Source organism: Microcebus murinus, chromosome 19 (assembly GCF_040939455.1).
Source record: "Microcebus murinus isolate Inina chromosome 19, M.murinus_Inina_mat1.0, whole genome shotgun sequence".
Classification (NCBI taxonomy): domain Eukaryota; kingdom Metazoa; phylum Chordata; class Mammalia; order Primates; family Cheirogaleidae; genus Microcebus; species Microcebus murinus.
In genome coordinates, this window is record NC_134122.1 from 48844113 (window position 1) to 48864945 (window position 20833).

Consider the following 20833-nt stretch of genomic DNA (forward strand, 5'->3'; position numbering starts at 1 on the left):
GTACCTGCTCCTAAATGCTATGCGAATTATTCTGCTAATTATCACTGAAGTATAATGTGTCCAAACACGCACAGGTTGAAAAGCTCCTGCCTTCCTGCCAAATGCTTTGGTGTGCTACAGGGAAAAGTAGAAGAAAAATTTCCTTGCAATGAATTCTGACGGCCAAATATCGAACAAAGGCACCGGCCTTCATGCACTTGAGCAAGGGCCCAAGTGGCATTCACTTTGAGAAGGTGTAAAATGGAAGCAGAGCCTGGATGACAGCAAGGGCACTTTTCTTCCATCTGGGCCATTACCAGAGCAGACTCAGCAGAAGGCAGCCTTATAAACCTCCTGCCCAAAGAATTCCACACTTGTGATGACCACGAGGACAGTCCTTCACTGGACAACAAAAGACCCTCTAAAATCTTCAGCTTCCTTAACAATGGCAACCTTTCAGGCAGCAGAAATGAAAGCTAAAATAATATAAAGTTTACTCTAGTGAAATTACCAAGATATACTTATTATTGCTTACATTAAATGAACACATACAAGCATACCTACTTATAGAGTCAGAATTTGGAACAATTATAAAGCAGAAAGACCAAAGTAAAAAAAAAAAAGAGTAAGTGTAAAGTCTCAAATTATACTTCACTGATTTGGAGTAAGCAGTTCAAAACTCACCTTGTAAAATGTCTGAGTTGGAAATTGGGGCAGCTTCTATTAATCTAAACATGTGTATGTGCTTCTATGCTCAGTTTTAGGAATTTATTTTCCTTTTAAAAGGTTTTGTTAAGCCTAATCCGTGAACGTGAAAATAAAAATATGGGTTATCAATGATGAATGAGGACAGCTTTCTTGAATTCAAACAAGCATTGGGAAGGAGCACATTTAGAATTTGACAGAAAAAACATAGGATCTCCCCACCCCCATTTTAAAATAACGCAGCTAAAAGAAAACCAGAACACAACAATTAAAAAATACAGTGATGTTAAGGAGAGTGAAAGGGCTTTAGTCTTATTTCAGTTAAAATTCTGATTTAAATAAATAAAACTTGGTCACAAGTAAAGGTCAATTAAACATCTACTGCTTGTTCAATGCTTTGTGGGGTCATAACCCAAATGGCCCAAAGATGCCCACCCCGTGCTCATTAGGGTCTTGTGGCTATTGGTTATTCGCCAACGTGGGTAAAGCTCTCATTAGCTCATTTGCTTGGCATATATGCTAACGAGGGAAAGTGGGGTCAGTTCTACTCAAACCACAGGCTGTGTCTGAGAGAGTCACGCAGCAAATACACGACTGTAGTCACAAAGGGGGCAGGTGAGGGGATTTAGAGGGCTGAGCACTGCCACAGTGACTGCGTTGCTTGTTGTCTTCACAGAGTAACAGAAATGAAACAATGTGGCTGAAAAGATAAACTTGTTCATTTAATTTTAAAATCTCACAGTAAGAAGATTTGGAGATGTATATATTTTCTATCTTTTATGGTCTGAATGTCCCCCAATATTCATGTGGCAGTGTTATGCACTGTGGTGGAGGGGAGACCATAGGGTAGTGATTACGGCATAAATGGACAAGTGTCTTGAAAGGGCGCTAGAAGGAACAAGCTTAGACCTTTGATTGCCTTTCTGTCGCTTCCACCGTGTGAGGACACAACTGGAGGATGTCCCGTCTGGAAGATGCAGGAGCAAGGTGCCTGCTTGGAAGTGGAGACAGGTGCTCACCAGACACTGAACATACTGGTGCTTGATTGGACTTCCAGAGCCCAGAACTGTGAGAAAATCGATTTCTGTTCTTTATAAATTACCAGTCTCAGGTACTTTTTATAACAGCACAAATGAACTATGACTGTCTATCAGCTATCTATCTTCTATCTCTCTGTCATCTATCGTCTGTTTGTCTGTCTGTCTGTCTGTCTATCTATCTATCTATCTATCTATCTATCTATCTATCTATCTATCTATCTATCTATCTATCTTCTATTATCTATCTAGAAAATCCAAACAGGAAAAGAAATCTCTTGACATGTGAGTGCTCTGGCTAAACAAAACAAAACCTCATAAAACAGTTCTGTTATCAGCTCCTTAAGAATGTCTCAAAACATATCTAGGCAGCATAGACTAAGCCCTAGGATTAATCACTTGTAGGTTTGTGTGCACGAGAGAAAGGAAATGGTAGGGAAACACACATTTGATTTTAACAAACTGAAAGCCTGCAATAGCAGCTGAGCAGGGCTGAACCAACACTCCTGAGCCCACAGTGACCTGCACCGTTGGAAGAAAGAGACGCCGTTCTGAGGCCCCCCAAGCTCTGGGATGAATTTCTTTCTGTGGTTGTATAGCTGGACTGATCACCAGCAATGAGGCAAAATCTATTGTACTGCATTGTGATGATAGTTAATAACAATGTACAGTATTGAATTCTTAAAAATTGCTAAGAAAGTAGATTTTAAGTGTTATCACTACAAAAAAATAAGCATATGAAGTAGTGCCTGTGTTAAGTAACTCGATTTAGCCATTCCACAATGTATTCACATTTCAAAACATGTTGTACATGATAAATATATACAATTTTGTCAATTAAAATAAATAAAAAATTTTAAATTTTTTTAAGAAAGACCAAACACCATCTAGTGACAGAGTTTAAACTGTGAATGAAATTCATTATTCCTACGGTCACTCTGTCTTAGCAGATAATGTTGGTAGGACCAGTCACCTAACCCTTTCTGTGCCGTTACCACAGAATGTTTTATATCCCTCTTTTTATAGAAACAAGCTCTCTTGCATTGGGCTTCCTTTGGGTTGCAATTTCATCATGCTGCATACCTAGGAATATGATTTCTGGTATCTTGATTTTTCTACACCAGGAGACTATCTTTTCTCCAATGTATTTCAGATTTCCGATTTTATTACATTGTTTTCCCATAAAAATTGCATATAAAAAACTGATTTGTATAACCTTCTTCCAATTTCAGGTAATACAGTAGGGTTTTGTTGTTGTTGATGTTATTATTTTGGATAGGAATATTTCCCTTCACTGAATACACTAGCCATCAGGGGTTCTGTTAAAGATGTCCCATGTTTCTTAAAAACCAGCGTAACCTGAATCCTCTGAATTTTCGTTCACAAGTATGGTCACTGCACTACAAAGAAGCCCTGTTATGAAAGATTTGGTTTAGAATCTATCTTTCTTGGTGTGGTATTAAGAATGGTCAGTTTTATAATGATTTAATGTAATTTATTAATGTTAAGGGTTTCTAAGTGGAATCTTATAATTTATTAGTGAGTATTTTAAAATAAGCATTATTAATATATGGCATTGATTCTAAAACATGTGGCCTTTACATTTTAACATCTCTGACCCTGGGATGCATCTCATGATTGCTATAGACCAGGCGGTAAGTTGGGACAGCATTGTCACTGTGTGGTCTTGGTTGTTATTCCATGTCTTGGCATGACAGGGCCATCACAGCTTCTCAATATTCAGTCAACAAACCATTTAAGGACCCTTTGAGAAAGGAATACAAGACCTGGTTACTGTCTGAATATTTTCCTTGACAATTTCTGGTGAGCTTCAAGAACGAGCAGAATGGAATTCTGATTAGGAAAAAGAGACAATAGCAGAGCATCCTGCTCCCTAAAGTTCCACAGCACCCTCGACACTCTTGATGGTACAGAGGTGATGCTGAGTGGAAAGCACAGGCATCAGTCAGTGACTGATGCAAAAGGGATTCATAAAAGTTGGACTCTGTGTAGACGTTTCGGGAATTCCTTGATCAGTTTAGTTTGTTTATTACTTATCACTTGATCTCCTCTACCAAACTGTGAACTCTTTGCCATTAGGGGAGGGCTCATGTCACAGCAATGTAAAATAACCTACTGCTATGTGCAACATGTAGAAGACTTGTACACATAAAACTGAACCAAAGAATCCAGACATAAAAAGAGTTTATAGTCTGTGATTCTATTCACATAGAGTTCAGGGAAAGATAAATGAAATCTGTGGTGGTAGACGTCAAAATAGTGGTTATCTCTACAGAAAGTATTGACTGCAGTAGAGAATAAGGAAACTTTCTGAGATGTTTGCAGCGTTCTACATCTGCTAAGACTACTATAAAGGTTGATAAAAATGCAAAAATGAAAATGAAAACCTGTGTGAAGGCAAAAAAAAGAAGCCTCAATATTTATAAAGCAAATTTATTTCTAGAAATACAAATTTATAAAGGAAATTTCTATAAATTTCAAGTAACTGAAAGCATACAAAGTATATTCTACGACCATCGTGAAAACAACTAGAACAATTCTTCAGTTGTTTGGAAATCAAGGATTACATTTCTAAATAGCTCATCTTGATCTGCAAAGGGGTTACATGGATGTGTTTGCTTTGTAAAAATTCACTGAGTTACACATTTAATACTTGTGCCTTTTATCACATTATGATATTCCTCAGTAAAAGAGGCTGCGTAACACTGAGGCACACTGACGTACGAGTTAGTGGGGGTGTGAGTCAATAATCATGGGGTGGACCATCTCTTTGGTAGCTGTGTGGAGATCAGACGGGATGAGTGGGAAGGTTGTGAGGCTTGAGCAGAGGATTAACGACCTAGAATAGGGCAGTGGCAGCTGAGAAGGAGACTTGACATCTAGGAGAAAGATCGAGGGGCAGATTGCACGTAATTTGGCTCAGTAGATGTGAAGAATGAGAGTGTGGAGGTTAGTTTCTAACATGAGTGCCTGGGCAGATGGAAATTTAGGTAAAGTTACTGTTGGCATTGAGAGGGAGAGAGAGGGCATAGCGCATAAGCTATGTTAACTCGTTGCATTTGAGATGTGTCTTGGGGGATACAGGTGGAGATGGTTAGTTAAGTGAAATTAAGAAAAGCAAATAGTAAAATTGTTTTTGAATTTACAGAAATCCTCATGTAAAACTAAATCCCTCCCTAGGTCCAAGGATTTCTTGTTGGTTGGGTTTCAAGAGCACCCCACTTCCAAGCCACACTCTGAGACCTTGGAGGGATGGTTTATCTTCCTGACTCTGAGTCATGGAGGACAGAGGACAAGAATCGGGAGCACGAGGAGCAGGAAATGACCAGGAATGTCACTGTCCGCCAGGGCTCTGTGGCTTCAGGCCAGCCGCCTCACTTCTCCAGCCTGCCTTGCCCTCACTGGCCCTTCGCCTGCACGAAATCTTCACCATGTATTGGGAAGCTTCACTTTTATCCTTTTTCCGCAATATATTCAATTAGCATCTATGTTTAGTAAAACTCCCTTGCTGCTGAAATTGCTCATGGCTAGTTTTACACTATTTTTTGTGAAATAATTCTGGACAAAGCTTCTTGGAATTTTACTAAAAGACTAGAATCTCTCCCTAAAAAAAAAAAGATTAAAAGATAATCCTTAAGCAAGGGATTCAATCAGAGACTTTAAATAGTTTCATAAAAAATTACTTCTAAAATACACTAAGTTATCATTTAATATGTCTCTACCAAAAGATGAGAGTAGAGAAATATTTCGCTGTATTTTAAACATTTATATATGTTGTAATTAAAATATACATATGTGTGTTACTAAAATCCAGATAGGCTTAAAGTACATGGGAAATAGCTATAAGAAATTAGGGTCTTGTTAATTGTTCTACTACTAAAAGGAAATTTATTTTTTTTATTTGGATAAAAACTCCTATATCAACAGAGCCTAAGTTGTAGTAGTATACACATATGCTTGAAAATACAAACACTTCTTTTTTCTGTGAGAAGCAATGACTATAATGAATTCATAGTTTACAACAGAAATGTAAACTAGGTCTTTGTTTATAAATTTGTTACTATCTATTCCCTGTGTAGGGTAGCCAAATATTTATCAGCACCTAAGGAAGTCTGGTCCATACCCTAATGCTAATACCCCCCAGTTTTGACTTTTGGTTGAGTTTACAAGATTAGCATGGGCTACGGCAAGGAAGAGATTGGTGGATGTATAGCCAAGAAGTAAGAACTCTCAGGCTCCCTCACTCCCCTCCTAACCCAACTGCTTTTTATCCTTCCAAGATAATAAAACCCAAAGGAGATACTGATAGACTCCATGAGAAAAATCATCGGCAAATATGGGCACCTTCAGTCAACCAAGTCATCCATCCCTATAAAAGTTGTTGGCTAACGAATTCTCAGATAGTGGGAACCCAGTTTCACATTTTTTTTTAAATGGGAAAGGTAATAATACATTTCTAACTCATGATGATTGTATCTGTCAATTTACTGAACAGATAATATCTAATTTGTCAAAAATATTATGCTGCACTGAAGTAGTATACTGCAGTGTTTCAGACATACCCGTATCTTATAAGTTTTCTTTATTTTCCTATGCATAGAAAAAAATAATATGCATGATGATAGGTACATGTGCATGGCCAAGCTCGTGTCTTCTACATGTTTCAGTATACTTCATCCTGTCTCCTTTAGGAGGAAAAGCTACTTGGGCTCATTTATTTCTTTCGTAGTCTACTCCATTTTGGGAAGGTATATTTTCACCTCAAAATATAGAGAAGATGACAAACAAAAACTCAGTATGTTTAAACAGCACAAGTGTGAGATATGATGATGCCTTCAGGTGAAACATGAGACCCACTGAGGCCAGTGCCTCAGCCTTTGTCAGCACACCCGGCAGCTCCAACAGTGACGCTGACTCAAACGCGCAAACTCTTTTTAGAGGCTTAGAGTTTGGACAGCAAATTCCAGGTAACAATATTTACAGGTCAGTAAAAACTACATGGAAGTGAGAGTTCATTTCAGTTAAAGAGGATTACAACATAATAAAGTTATTTTAGATCATTTTCAGTCTTTATGAGATTGCGAGACAAATTGAAAATGGCTATGTAAATGGTGTTCTCCTGTGGAACTATCATAACAGTCGTGAATCAGGTTGTGTTTCATCGACTTCTAGACCTGACTATATTATTTTTAAAGGATATACATCATGAGGAGGATTTTCATTTGACGGGCAAGAGAAAAACAGAGATCCAGTGTTTATCCTGATGAGAAGCGGCTCTGTAATCACACCATTGAAATGTTCAGAGAGGAAAAGATTCTTCTTTCGACTTAATTGTTATTTATTGGATAGTCTACTATTTTACATAAATCTATGTACAACAACAATATTAAAAAAAAATCCCAGAGTATTGACTAGTTTTCTCATTTAAAAGCTTCTCATTTAAAAGCTAATCAGGCTACTTTTCAAAGTAGAAATAGCAAGTATACTAAGAAAAATTTATCAATTATAAAGAAATTATATGTTATTTTAAGTGAAATTAAAGGTATCTTAACAGAATACCCAGTGGTAGAGTAGCGTATCAACCTTGGTCTTACCCTTTAATTTCAAGGCTTCTAATACCTTTGAATCAGCTGTTACATCACTCACTAGCTTGATTTCAATATCTTGGGAAGTCAGTTGGAGTAACTTTTCAAAAAGACGTTGACCCTGGAAAAAATATTCAGAGATAAGGACATCAGAAAACCTACATGTTGGCCATTTAAAATAGGTATAAATAAGCTCATTAAAAATTAAAACTATTCATTCAAATTTTAAAAGGCAAGCACTTCAACAATTGGTATTCATGGAAGATTAATGAAATTCTTTCAAAAGAGTTTATATAAATAGAGTAGTAGCACAAATACAGATTCCATTATGTCTTTTTGAATACTGTGCAATTAAACAATCACTGCAGTAATAATCTCATTGCAATGTACCCTTCTTTCACTTTTTGCATCTCTAGTTATCTACACATGAAGAGGCAACAGTGGAGATTGAACAGTTGCTAGTTTTAGCCCAGAGAGACCTGGAGTCCAGCCTGCTTTCCGGCTTATAAACTGTATTTCTTAACCTCACTAACCTCCAGTTTCTTCCTCTGCAAAATGTAGATAATATTAATATTTACTTCAAAAGGTTTTTGTGAGATTCTCCAATCTCACTAGTAGTAAGTATCCTTTCAGTATTAGCTATTACGCAGAGAATCAGTTACTAATCAGTGACTTACCTGCATTCATCCTATTGTTTAAATTTATTGTACTGAATTCAATTAATGTTCTGCCTAAAAATAACTGAAATAAGAACAAAATCAAAAATAAAGACTTTCCTCACAAGATTTTTAAAGCATATAATTTTTACAATAAGTATTAATCTCAGGGAGACTGAATAATGGCAGGTTGCAGTCATTGTATAACCTCAGGTAATTGGATTACAACATTGCCCTGTTTATTTGCCCTTGTATGTTTTGATAGACTCCCTCTCATCATAAAAGGGAAATAGTCTTCTCTACTGATTTTTCAGTTTTTTTGCTATTGGTCCACAAACTTAAATGCCTTCAGGGGCCAGACAGACAATAAGACATTGGCCCTGATGGCCCCCAAGTGGCAAAGACTTATCTTGTTTTGATAAGAACAGACTGTGGATAATGACTATATGGAAAGGGTTTTGTGAAAAGGAAGAGAGAACGGTACAAACAAATGTGGATGCAGAGCAACGATTCCTGCAATTCAGCCTGAGAAAAGAATGAAGTGGAAGATCAAGACCTGAGGGTTTTGGAGCGTTAGGTGCGGGGAGCCAGTGTGCCCATGCATGGGTGACAACTGACAGCAGGAAGGAGCCTCTGGCACAATCCAACAGGGCTCTAGCCAGGAGCTGGTCAGCACAGCCAACACCCCATATCCCCTGGGTGTTGGAGGGTGGAGTAGGGGCTACATGCCATGCCATGCATGGAGGCTCCTTTTCGTTTTAACTAAATGTAGAAAAAAATGTTGCCCAAAGTGGAGCTCATCAAAAGCAACCAAATTCCTCTGCACCCCCCAAGCCTGGAGGCTGCCCCACCACGAACCAGGTATTTCTGTGCAGAGGGTTGAGTGGGTGCATTGGACAGGTATAAACTTCTTTAAAAAAGAGGAAGGAGGGGGGAGAGAGAGAGACAGATGTACAGAAAGACAGAGAAAAGAACAGAAAAGAAAAAAACAGGCGCTTATTTGTTGATTTCTGTGTCTCTATCACAGCATCTATCTCAATTTTAAAGTTGCTATGGAGAGGTGAAGGCTTGGAATGGTGAGAGGTCAGGGCTTTGAGGTTCTTCCCCAGACAGAGTTAACACCAACACGACCTTCCTTGCCAGCTCTGGCACCCCTCCAGGAAGTCCACTATACCCCGGCCATACTCTGCTGAAGGGCTGGTGGCGTCTGCATAGCCAGATCTCTAGAGGCAAGACTGGTGGTCATCACATATTCATTCGTTGTTTATATTTTTCCCTTTCAGACAGAGGAATACTTTGTGTGTTTCGTGAGACCCCCACAGTTAGTGGGCCAGTATTTTTAAACAAATTCACTTATTTTTCCTCTTAGTTAACAGGATATATTTGGCACAAATGAAATATATAAGAGATAATCTAACCTCTCTGTGTTTCCGCCTCCGTACCTTAAATCGATTCCCGCTGTGTTATTTTGGTGAGCTTTAAGACAAAGAAGACCAGGACTCTCAAAACATCAATGAAAATAGAAACTCTGAAATCTACAGAGACTGGCAGACTGTCATTAAATAAAGCTTATTTTCACTTTTAGTATGTGCTGATTGCTCACGCCAAGGAATCCTAAAATTTTTAATTATAGCACTCCCTACAAGGAACGTAGTCTTAGGTAGAACTTCTGTACCCGGGCTTGAGATGGAACTTCTGTTAAATCTCTCATCTTCGGTGTGTTATCTCCCCATCCTGCCATTTTCATTAAGACAGTCAGAATGTAATAATTTCCAAAGGCATTAAACGCCTATTTTATGCCAAGTTCTGCAGTAAGGCCTAGTGCTTTCTGAGTTAAATTCTCTCATTATTTTTTAAAATAAAGAAATAGCAGAAAGCCCCCTGGCTTTTAAACATCAGCAATTTAAAACCTTGCCCTTTCCAGTAAAATACATTAGCCAATATTTCAAACCTAAATAAATCATCTCAAAGATAGTGTCTCAGGAATGCTGACCTACTTTAAGCCAATTTTTAATGAAGTCTGCAGAAACCTTCTGACGGACAGTGCCGTCCTGTGCGGGAAGCTGTACCCGAGGATGGGGTTCAGCTCAGCCCCGTTGTCACTTTGAAGAGGCTGTTGAATGCATAAGGAAGGCCCTTTTGGTTTTGTAGGAAAGGAAATAAACCTGTTTCTCTGCCCTCCTAGGTTCACTGGCTGGGCCCATGAATCAAATTGATAAAAAACTAACATGAGAAAACCAAAGTTTTAATTATATACACACAGAGTTTTAATTATACCCAAACAAGGAAGCTCAACAAAGAAATGAGAGAGACTCAGGGAGGTGGCCGGATGGCTTCGGCTTAAATACCATCTCCGGGTAAACAGAGGAGAATGGGTTTGGAGCTTCTGGGTGAGGAAGTTATGGGAAGTTAAAGGAAGGTAAGTTATGGGAAGGTAAAGGAAGAAAATATACAGAAAACAAGGGCTGTTTTATCATGTAGATAAGAGGGAAGAGTTGTGTCCAGGAGTAACTCTCTACCTAGTATGGAAATGCCTTTTATTAATAGAAATTTCCTTTATAAATAGAAATTTCTTTTACAAATGTGGAAATTTATGCTCTATTTTTAGGCAATTAGAGAGTGGTAAAGAACATCTCCTGCATCTGCTGGTTCTCAATTGCCTTCAGCTCAAAATAATTCATATGCCAAAGAGGCATATTTTGGGGTGGTATATTCATATTCTGGTACTAGAGATTATAAATACTGCTTGCTTCTGTTGACTCAAAACAAATGGTAGAGAGGATGAAATGCCCAAATATCATGTGCAGGAAATAAGCAAAAATACCAAAGAAAAGTCATGCTGGATGAACTTAATTCTGGGGATTATGTAAAATATGGTGGTGGTTTTCAAACTCATTTTAGTAATTGAACTCTTTGTTCAAATGAAAACTTAGGCTCAACATCTCCTCCAGTTCCTTCCTTCCCTCCAGTACAGAATCTGCCCCACGCCCCCAGGGCTCCACAGAACACGTTGGAAAACCACTGAATTTTACTCATCATAATGAGAACCTTCAAGATATTGTGATTTCATACAAACTGAGAAGGCCACAGCTGTAAGATGACTTAGAGATCAATAATGCACCAGTCTCTTCATTTTACAAATGAGGACTCTGAGGCACAAGAAGATCGAATGATGTGCTGGTGGCCACACAGCTTCCTAGTGGCAAGGTCAGGCCTAGAAACATACGTCTCTCTTCTTGATCCAGTGTAGTTCCCTCCACATGACTATTTGGTTTTGTGTAACTGGAACAGGAAGGGGTATCCTGGAAAGAAAGTTACTCCCGAGTCTCTCCCACTCCTTCCATCCTCAGCCAGGTCTATGCAACCCTAACAAGCCAAGCAGTGCTGGGCCAAAGGCCAGCAGAGTCAGGTTCTGTGGAGTCCAGGTCCCTGCAGAACAATGCTCAGCCCCACGAGAGTGTCCCAGAGCTGCCTGTTCTTTAAAAGGTGAGGTAAGAACCAAAGCCACTCCCTGAAATCTGGGGCTAGGAGTGTGAGGTATTGAGAAATTCTTTGGTTGCCTCAAACGGGAATTGGTAAACTATCTAGTGCTGCACCTCCAGTCTCTGCCTTCCTCCATGTGAAAGGAATAAGCCACCAACAGGCTCATAAAGTCAAATATCAACTCATTTAAGGGGACTCAACCACAAAGGGAAGATGCTTGAACACAGTGGGCACCTGCCGTTGACACAGGCTACTGGAGAAGACAGAAACTGGGACTAAAACAGCATGAGCACGCCAGGACAGGCAAGTGTGGCTGCTGCTAATACTCTATGATTTTACGGCTCTCTTAGAGGAGTAATCAAAGAACAGTATGGCCATTGTTGAGGCCCAAATTCGTGGCCTGAAGACAAAATGGAAGAAACATCTCAAAGCACACAATGCACATACACACATATGCACACGCACACAGAAAAAGCATTAAGGGGAATTAGGGGAAAACGCTGACAGATAAATTGAGGAGCTATAACATGTGGCTAATAGAAGTACTGGAACAGAAAAAGAAGCAAAAAATATTAAGTTTGCAAACAATAGAAAAAAATTATCCATGTTGAGGAAAGACTAAATTTACAAGTTGAAAAGATACCCGAAGATGGAGGCAAATTTCATGTTGAAAGACACATCTAGGCACATTCTATTAAATTACTGAACATCAGGGAAAAAGACAAAGGTTGGCCAAAAAATAAAAAAATTAACCCATCAAGGAAAATGGAGCAGACAGACTGGTATGGAACTAACCCTCTGCAAGGGCATGGTGACTATGGACTACAGGAGACAAAGACTGAAGTCAAAGAATCCTTTACCCACTCAAGGATGTTAACTGCCAGGATGAAAGAAAGAAATATTTGCAGATACACACAGATTTACAGACTATATTGCCTACATCACGCATATGAAGAAGATGTTCAAGAAAGGACTCTAACTGAACAGTATACATAATACCGAACACCACCAAAAAAAATGAAGGGGAAAAGAAACAAATGAGGAACAATACAAGATGTGTATGTGTTTAATGCACTTGCCAAATAAGGATTTTTGAAACAGAAAAGACACACTGTAGAAGGTCTACTGAGAATCTATTACATACATTGTCAATGGGGGTGACATTGCTCGGAAGGGGCTGAGATTAGTTCTGGGGGTGGGGAGGAGCTGAAATAATGTCACAATTTTTAAGAGTAATACACAGATACACATACAGCACATATATATATCTGTGGTATTGAAATGGGTTCTAGGGTGGGGGGAACCAATTAAAATTGGTTCTGGGGGTGGGGAGGAGCTGAAATAATGTTACAATTTTTAAGACTAATACACAGATACACATACAGCACATATACAGTATATCTGTGGTATTAAAATTTCTTGGAAGGGGCAGGATTAAGAAAAAAAAAAGTCTAAAAAGGCTCCTAAGTAAGATGATGGTAAAAAACAAGATGAGAAATGCTGATCTACAACCAACCAACCAACCAGTCTCAGTAAAAATTAAACTAAAAATGGGAGGGGGGCTTAAATGTACTAGATGGGAAAAAGTAGGCCATTATTATGTAATGGCACAACTTGTGGAGCTGTGACAGCTATAATCCGAGATGCACCAAACAGTATAGCAGCTAAATATATAAAGCAAAAATGAAGAGAAATGTAATTAATACACTATCACAATCTAAGACTTCAAAATACATCTCTCAAAATTGGGGAGATCTAATAGAAAGCAAATGAGGATTTATGAAAATTAAATATTACCAATCTACTTGATTATATTATGCATTTTTATTTATTTCTCATTTTATATAGCAAATCTCCTCAAGACAATTTTTGCTTGCCTGTGGAACATTTACGAAAATCTGTCTTGTAACTCCTGTTAAAAAAGCCTGAACAAAAGTTATTATGGAATATTCTATAGGCTTCATTCTCTGGTCATAATCTAATAAAATGAGTAACAGATCATTGAAATGTAATTCATGAAACAAGCCTTATCTACTTAGAAATTGAAAAACTCACTCTTAGATTATCCTTACACCAAAGGAGAAAAGAGTAGTAAATTTATGCATTATCTAGAAATCAAGAATAGATGAGTGCCTTACAGCAAAACCATGAAATGAAGCAATATCTGGTGTCAGAGAGAAATTTATAACCATAAATGCCTTCAGTATTATTAAAAAATAGTATAAAGTCATAGTCATGATATTAATACAGTAAAGGCATAAGAATGGACAAATAAAGGAGGGAATTTAGTAGATAATCCAGAAATGGTAGGCACAAGATTTTTTATCAATAACAAAGATGATATTTTGATTCAGTTTGAAAATGTTAAAAAGGTTTAATCTGGCACAAGTGGAAGGACCCTTATATTATATGACATATAAAGAATCGTTCTCAGTCAGAATTAATACATACTAACACTTTCAGGAAAATCCAGGTCCCTACATGTACCGTCTTGGAGTGGGGAAAACATTACCCAAGCTGTAGTAGGCTAAATAACGGCCCCGAAGATATCAGGGCTTAATCTCTGGAACCTGTCAATATACCTTATTTGGAAATAGGATCTTTGCAAATATGATTAAAGATCTTATGATAGAAAGATTATCCTGGATTTTCTGAGGATAATCCTAAATGCAATCATTCGTGTAGTTATAGGAGACAGGCAGAGGGGATTTGACAGAACTAGAGGAACAGGCAATGTGGAGAGGGAGCAGGGAGAGATGTGTATCTGAAGCAACACACGTGCTTTGATTTTTTTTTTTTTTAATTTATGACTTAAGAGACAAGACCATATATACATATGAATCCCCTTTGGACTCAATTCATTAGTTTGATTAACCAATTAGTTTCAATTTGCTATAAGATTGACATCTCATCTGTTCATTTCTATTTGTCTAGATTTTTCAGTTTGTATGAACACACATGCTGGCCTTGAAGACTGGATGATGTACCAGTACACCAAGGAATGTTGAATGCCAGCAGCCCCTAGAGCCTCCAGAGTGGGCATTGTCGCTGATTCCTTGGTTTCTATCCAGTGAAACTGATTTCAGACTTCTGACCTCTAGGATTGTGCTAAAATAAATTTCTGGTTCTTTAAACGGCAAAGTCTTATGATATTTGTTACGGTGGCCACAGGAAACTAATACATAAAAGCTAGGTATGTAGAAGCTATAAAAGAGAATACAGACTTACAGAATTTTAAAATTAAAAAAATTATACAGCAAAAGCCACACACAAAGTTAATGAAAAACAATAAACGTGAAATAAATATTTGCCATGTAAATGAGTGATGAAGGATTAACTGCTGTACTCTATAAAAATAGATTAAACATTAATAAGAAAAGGCCAATAAAATGGTGGCAAAGTATGAGAGTATGAGGTCTCTCAAAGTATGAGGTCCAATAAAAGTGGGCAAAGTATGAGAACAGGCAATGACTAGGAAAGCAAGCTTCTGTGGCCAACAGACATAAGGAGATGCTTTATGTGGTCAAGGGAAGCTCAAAGCAGAGCAATAAAGACAACACTCTTTGTGGTCAAGGAGACTGGAAAAAATTTAAAGAGTGTCAACATTCTTATCAGTGATTTGGGGAAAAGATACAAGATTTAGAATTTATTTTAAGCCATAATGTTCTTTTGAAGTAATACACGTGCCTTGATTCTTTTTTTTTTAATTTATGACTTAAGAGACAAGACCATATATATATATGAATCCCCTTTGGACTCAATTCATTAGTTTATTTAATTAACCAATTAGTTTCAATTTGCTACAAGATTTACATGTCATCTATTTATATTTTGCTGAATTTTCCAGTTTGTACAATACACTAAGTTTGCCAGGGATAAAAGTATTAATATATTGTTTACTCGTGTATTTGTCAGTGTCAATTTTTATTCTCAAAATACCCCGGGACCATGTGAAGTGTCTTTTAAGAAAGGGACTGATGTGTCAGGGACTTTGGTAAGTGCTGGAGATAGTGAGTGAAACACGCAGATGACAAATAAGCAAATGGGACCCAAGGTGCCAAGTTCTGGGATGGAGGACGTCCAGGTCTAGGGGGAAACACAGCAGGGCACTAGTAATCGTAGCCTAAGGCACTCAGAGGAAGTTCTCCAAAGGAAGGAAGGGAAAAAGAATGTTCCAGGTGGAGACCCCTAGTGGAGCGTCCAGAAAACAGGCAGGAAAGTAGGCTGGGGAGACAGGTAGGGACACACCATGAAGGGTCTTGTAAGACAGGCGGGAGAGTTTGGGTCCCATCACAGAAGCAGTGTGGGCCCTCTGTAGCATTTTCCCCAGAGAAGGATGCAATCAAATTTTGGTTCTAAAAGAGAACTCTGCAAACTGGAGAAAGACCGGTGCAGGGCCAGACTGGAGGCTGAGAGAGCAATTAGAAGGTCGGTGTGCAGTCTGGAGAGAGATGACACAGCGTGAGCTAAGGACGTGTCAGTGGCCGTGAGAAGAAACGGGAAGGAATCGAGGTAGGATTCTGAGACAGCATAGCCACGAACTTGATGGCTGGGCTTGGGGCTTGAGGGAGATAGTGGAGTCGGGGACGGTGGCCAGAGTCCTCAAGCAGCTCTCAGGATGTGCCCGAGGATGTAGGGAATTCCTCATCCCAAGCCAGAAGGGGAGGTGGTGGCCATTGCATCTCTTCACAGACGTTCTGAGGTCATGGACCAGTCAGAGCTCCAGGGGCTCAGGCAGTACCACAGGCCCAGCTCCTTAGTGGAGAATGCCCCGTTTTTGGCAACGAGCGACAAGGAATACGCTTGTCACATGGCAGCGTGATGGCAGCACAGACACGCACTGCAGAGGCACGCAGGCTGCCATCCATTCATTAGTATCGTAACAGGCACCGTCTCATTATGGGACTTAATTATTCTGAACAGTTAATCATCAAGACTTTGCCTAATGATGGTTATCTCGATGATGCACCCCGTGGGCATGAACATAGCCGTCCCTGTCAGGGGCAGATGAAGAGAGATGAGTACGCTCATCGTGCCAGTAACGGGCCAGGAAACCGCCAGGGACTAATACTGGGAGCGGCACGGTGGTAACTGAGCCCCGGGCGGACGGAATCCCGCAGTAGCTGAGAGTAGCCGTGTGGTTGCTCAGGCCTGGGTTCCAGCTGCAAAGGGCAGGCAGACGACGTCACCCTGGCATCCCCGGTTTAGCTGTGCCTGGGAGACCACGACGTCCACAGCCCTGCATTGTTCCTTTGCTCCAGAGGAGGGAGGTGAGATTGGAGCAAGAAAGGAACACCAGGACATGCCAAACCTCCAACGCTTCCACAATCACTCATTCTGAGTGGGAGGAGGGTCCCCCACAGAACAAAGGCAGAATTCCTTCAAAATCTCGCTCTGGGGGGACTTCAGCAAAGCCAGGGAGTAACCACGAGAATGCTCCACGTGCTCCCTGAAGATCCCACAGTCTTAAGAAAGCAACTCAGAGTCCTTAGCCCTCTTATTCTACTTTTGAGAATTGATCTTGAGCAAATGAGTAAAAAGAAAAAAAAACCTATTTTGCACAAAGATATTTACTATACCAGTTATTTATTCAGAAAAGGGGGAAAAAAGAGAAATAGCTTAAATGTTCAACCAATAGAGAGAAATGGATACATAAATTTAATCTGGTGGATCCATTACATTGTATATTATGCAACCAATTAAAAATATTTGCCAGCATTTCTCATAAAATGGAAAAATGTTTATTTTGTAATGTTAAATTCAAAATGGAGATACAAATTTCTTTATATAATATGAGCCTATGTATGCAAATTATGCATAAAATATCAAACTGTCAAAAACTTTTTTGTTGATGGCCATATGGATGATTTGGTTTTTCTTCCATTTCTCTATAGTTTCCAAATATTTTATGGTGAGAGGCTACTACTATTATAATGAGGACAAAAATCCAATCTATTCTATTTAAATGGAAGTACCAAAATGACAGATGACCACAGGGAAATACGATAGCTAGAGGTGTAAGTACAGAGAGAAAACAAACAAGCATAAAAACAAACAAACTCAGATAAAACAATCTTAAAAAAGTAATTATTTAATCCAAATAACTGGAAAGAATATCTTGGGTCTATGATTTATTCATATCTAGATGATTGGAATGGAAAGGAATCATAGAGGTCAAACTCTTGCTAATGAGAGTGCTTATGAGTTTACATCAGAATAATGATTTCCCTTGCAAATATATTGGAAAGCAAGCAAGAGCGTGCGCAGGATTACTCAACAGATGGGGAGATGGAAGTGGGAAGAATCAGTGAGAACTTACGAAGAAAGAAGAGGACTGAGGGAGTAACAGAATCCACGAGAGCCTGTGAGCTGCGAGCTCTGCTGAGCAGCCGGGAGCAAAGGTAAACTCTACACAAGCCCGTCGGCTGACAGCTCCTCTCGCTGTTGTTCTGCTGCTCCATATTCTGCTCAATGGTTGGTCTGTCTCTCTCACTGTCCTTTGAACTCTATGGGGGTAGGGACCATTGCTTATTTGATTTTGTATCTCCAGCAACTAGCACACCACCTCGATAAATGTCAGTTCAATAAAGGCACCTTCGAAATCATTTGGTTACCACATTTTGAATGGGAGAATGCTAATTTATAAATAGGCATTTTCTGAGTGTTGATTTTTGTAGAGCAGGGAAAAGATGGTATTTTGAAACAGGGGACACTCTTTCCATAAGGTTATGCTATTCTTATGCTGACGCTGCACCCGGAGTCCTACTGAAATCTTATTTAGCCTGGAGAGGAGAAGGCCGAAGAGTAATCTACCGCTTCAAATCGACAAACAGTCACTGAGCTCCCTTCTCTCCCTGGTCGCACTGGACAATAAAGTCACTAGGATAATACAACTGGGGTCTAGAGTCCAGGACTATGGGAAATATTCAAATACAAGCTGTTGATCATTTACAGCACTGCTGAGGGAAAAACTACAATAACAGGATTAAATTGAAACAGGCAAAATGAGGTTAACAGGCCAGGTAGGGAAGGTGGGGTAGGGGCCAACCTGGCCCTGTTTTGAAATCTATGAAAATTGCACAGTGTTTATTAAACTGGGAGGGTTTATAGCAGTAATTCTCAATGCTGGCTGCTCCGTGGAATCCCACAGTCATTTTTAAAAAGTATCAAAGCCTGGGCCCCTTTCCAAGTATTCTAATTTAACTGGTCTGGGGTGGGCCTGGGCATCAGTATGTTTAAAAAGCTCCTCAGGTGGTTCCGACTGTCAGGCATGGTTGAAAACCATCACACTGGGAAAGAAGTAGTCTACCTAGGAGTTGAGAATCAACCTTAAAAAGTGCCTATTTTCTTTCTCCTTTCTTCACCTAAAGCTCAAAGAACAATTCAGATTTGCATTCTGGGTAGAATTATCTTAACTTCTATAGATGTTGAAATCTTGATGGACAGCTGAATGTTCTTCTTGCTGTAAGATTATCTAGAAAGGGGCCGGGCGCGGTGGCTCACGCCTGTAATCCTAGCTCTCTGGGAGGCCGAGGCGGGCGGATTGCTCGAGGTCGGGAGTTCAAAACCAGCCTGAGCAAGAGCGAGACCCCGTCTCTACTATAAATAGAAAGAAACTAATTGGCCAACTAATATATATAGAAAAAATTAGCCGGGCATGGTGGCTCATGCCTGTAGTCCCAGCTACTTGGGAGGCTGAGGCAGAAGGATTGCTTGAGCCCAGGAGTCTGAGGTTGCTGTGAGCTAGGCTGACGCCACGGCACTCACTCTAGCCTAGGCAACAAAGTGAGACTCTGTCTCAAAAAAAAAAAAAAAAAAAAAAGATTATCTAGAAAGTTAAGTGTCCACTAAATTTGAAAGTAAATGTCCCACACAAGGACAGCAAAAATAAAAACAGCAACTAGCTTTTATGCAATTCATTTTTTATTATTTTACAAACATTATGCAATTAAATTAAAAAACCAATCAAATGAGAAAGCTATTATTATGCCCATTTTATAGATGAAGAAATTGAGGATCAGAAGAGTTGTGACATTTGTTCAATGTGACCACAACTACCGAACTATCAAATGTATTTAATGCCAAACCCTATGATCTTTCCACTACAGTATGTGCCTCCTGAATAACACTACTAGTTTGTTTTTTCTATAACGCTAAGCTCTGAGAACCAAATATAAACAAAACAACTAATTCTGAACGGAGCCAAATAACAACGGAGCACTAGTATGTATCCTAATTATGTTTTCATTAATTTATACATGTTTTCCTTTTCCCTGTATCCTCATTTGAAAAAAGACAAAATAGACTGCAGGAAGTTTGCATAATATAGCAGAAATGCGTATAAGCCCTCAGGATCTACATCAAAACAAAGAATGAAATGTGTGTTTTCATGTTGCATCAGAACATCCTGCTTTCCCTGACTGCCTCACTCAGCCTACAAATCACAATACCCCAACCTGCTAATTACAATAGGCTCAAAGAATCTTAATTATTTAAAACATCCAGGTCTCACCAACTATACCCACCTCCTGTCAGGCAAACCGAAAAGTAGAAAATGCTGTGATTTTATCTTTCCTGGGTTAAAAGGAAAAAAATTTTAATAAACTAATTGATGATCAAGGCTCAAGGGTTTTGGATACTTTTATCAGACATGGGAGTGGAGACCATCAAAAATAGGATTCTTTAACCCTGTGTTGCAAACTCGATACTGACTATTTGTGTGATGAATGAATGAAGAGTCTCCTTCAAAAGTCTTGAGGCGGGAATGGAGCCCCACCTCGGACAGGAAGGATGGGCAAGAGAGGAAGATGGAAGGGATGTGGAAGAAAAGAGTGGGCTTGGAGAGCCAACGAAGATGGAGAATAGCACTAAGATGTGAAGTCTCAGAACAAGAGGCTCTGGAGGACATAGAACCTCTAGATCCCTCAGACAGACCCTGGGCTCCTCCAGGACAGGGAGGAGGCATTATGGGCCAAAATGTAAGGTGATTATAACAGAAAATGTCAATAACATCATTTATGAACAAATCATAAGGATAGCTGCGAAACACACATGACAAGGAGGAGTTTTATAAGCTAGATGAAACCAAAGGCTGTTGGTTAAACTACCCTGACCGGGTGAGTTAGGAAGAATATCACAAGAAAGGAATGAGTGAGCCGCAAGACAGCACCTGGAGACCAGAGGCACACATGGATGCCACTGTCTGAATCACCATGGCAGGGCATATCCTACCAACGGCGAAGGGAGAGCACTGAATGTTGCCAGGTCATGTGGGTCTTCAATTTAAAACAAAAACAAGAAGAAGCAAAGAACCAACCACCTGATAATCAACAAAAATAAGAAGTGACTGTAGGTTTGAGAAGACCAC

General features: G+C 39.4%; 1 protein-coding gene across 3 annotated transcripts in view; it reads right to left on the reverse strand.

Moving 5' to 3' along the window:
- Positions 1–20833, reverse strand: part of PLD5 (phospholipase D family member 5) — a 246468-nt gene that overhangs the window by 120811 nt on the left and 104824 nt on the right. For 2 of the 3 annotated variants that reach the window (XM_012751263.3, XM_012751265.3), the window contains one exon: positions 7337–7448. In XM_012751263.3, the coding sequence (XP_012606717.1) occupies positions 7337–7448 (112 nt within the window). Of the gene's footprint in view, positions 1–7336; positions 7452–20833 lie in introns of those variants that run through there. The other variant, XM_012751266.2, reaches the window with a different exon arrangement.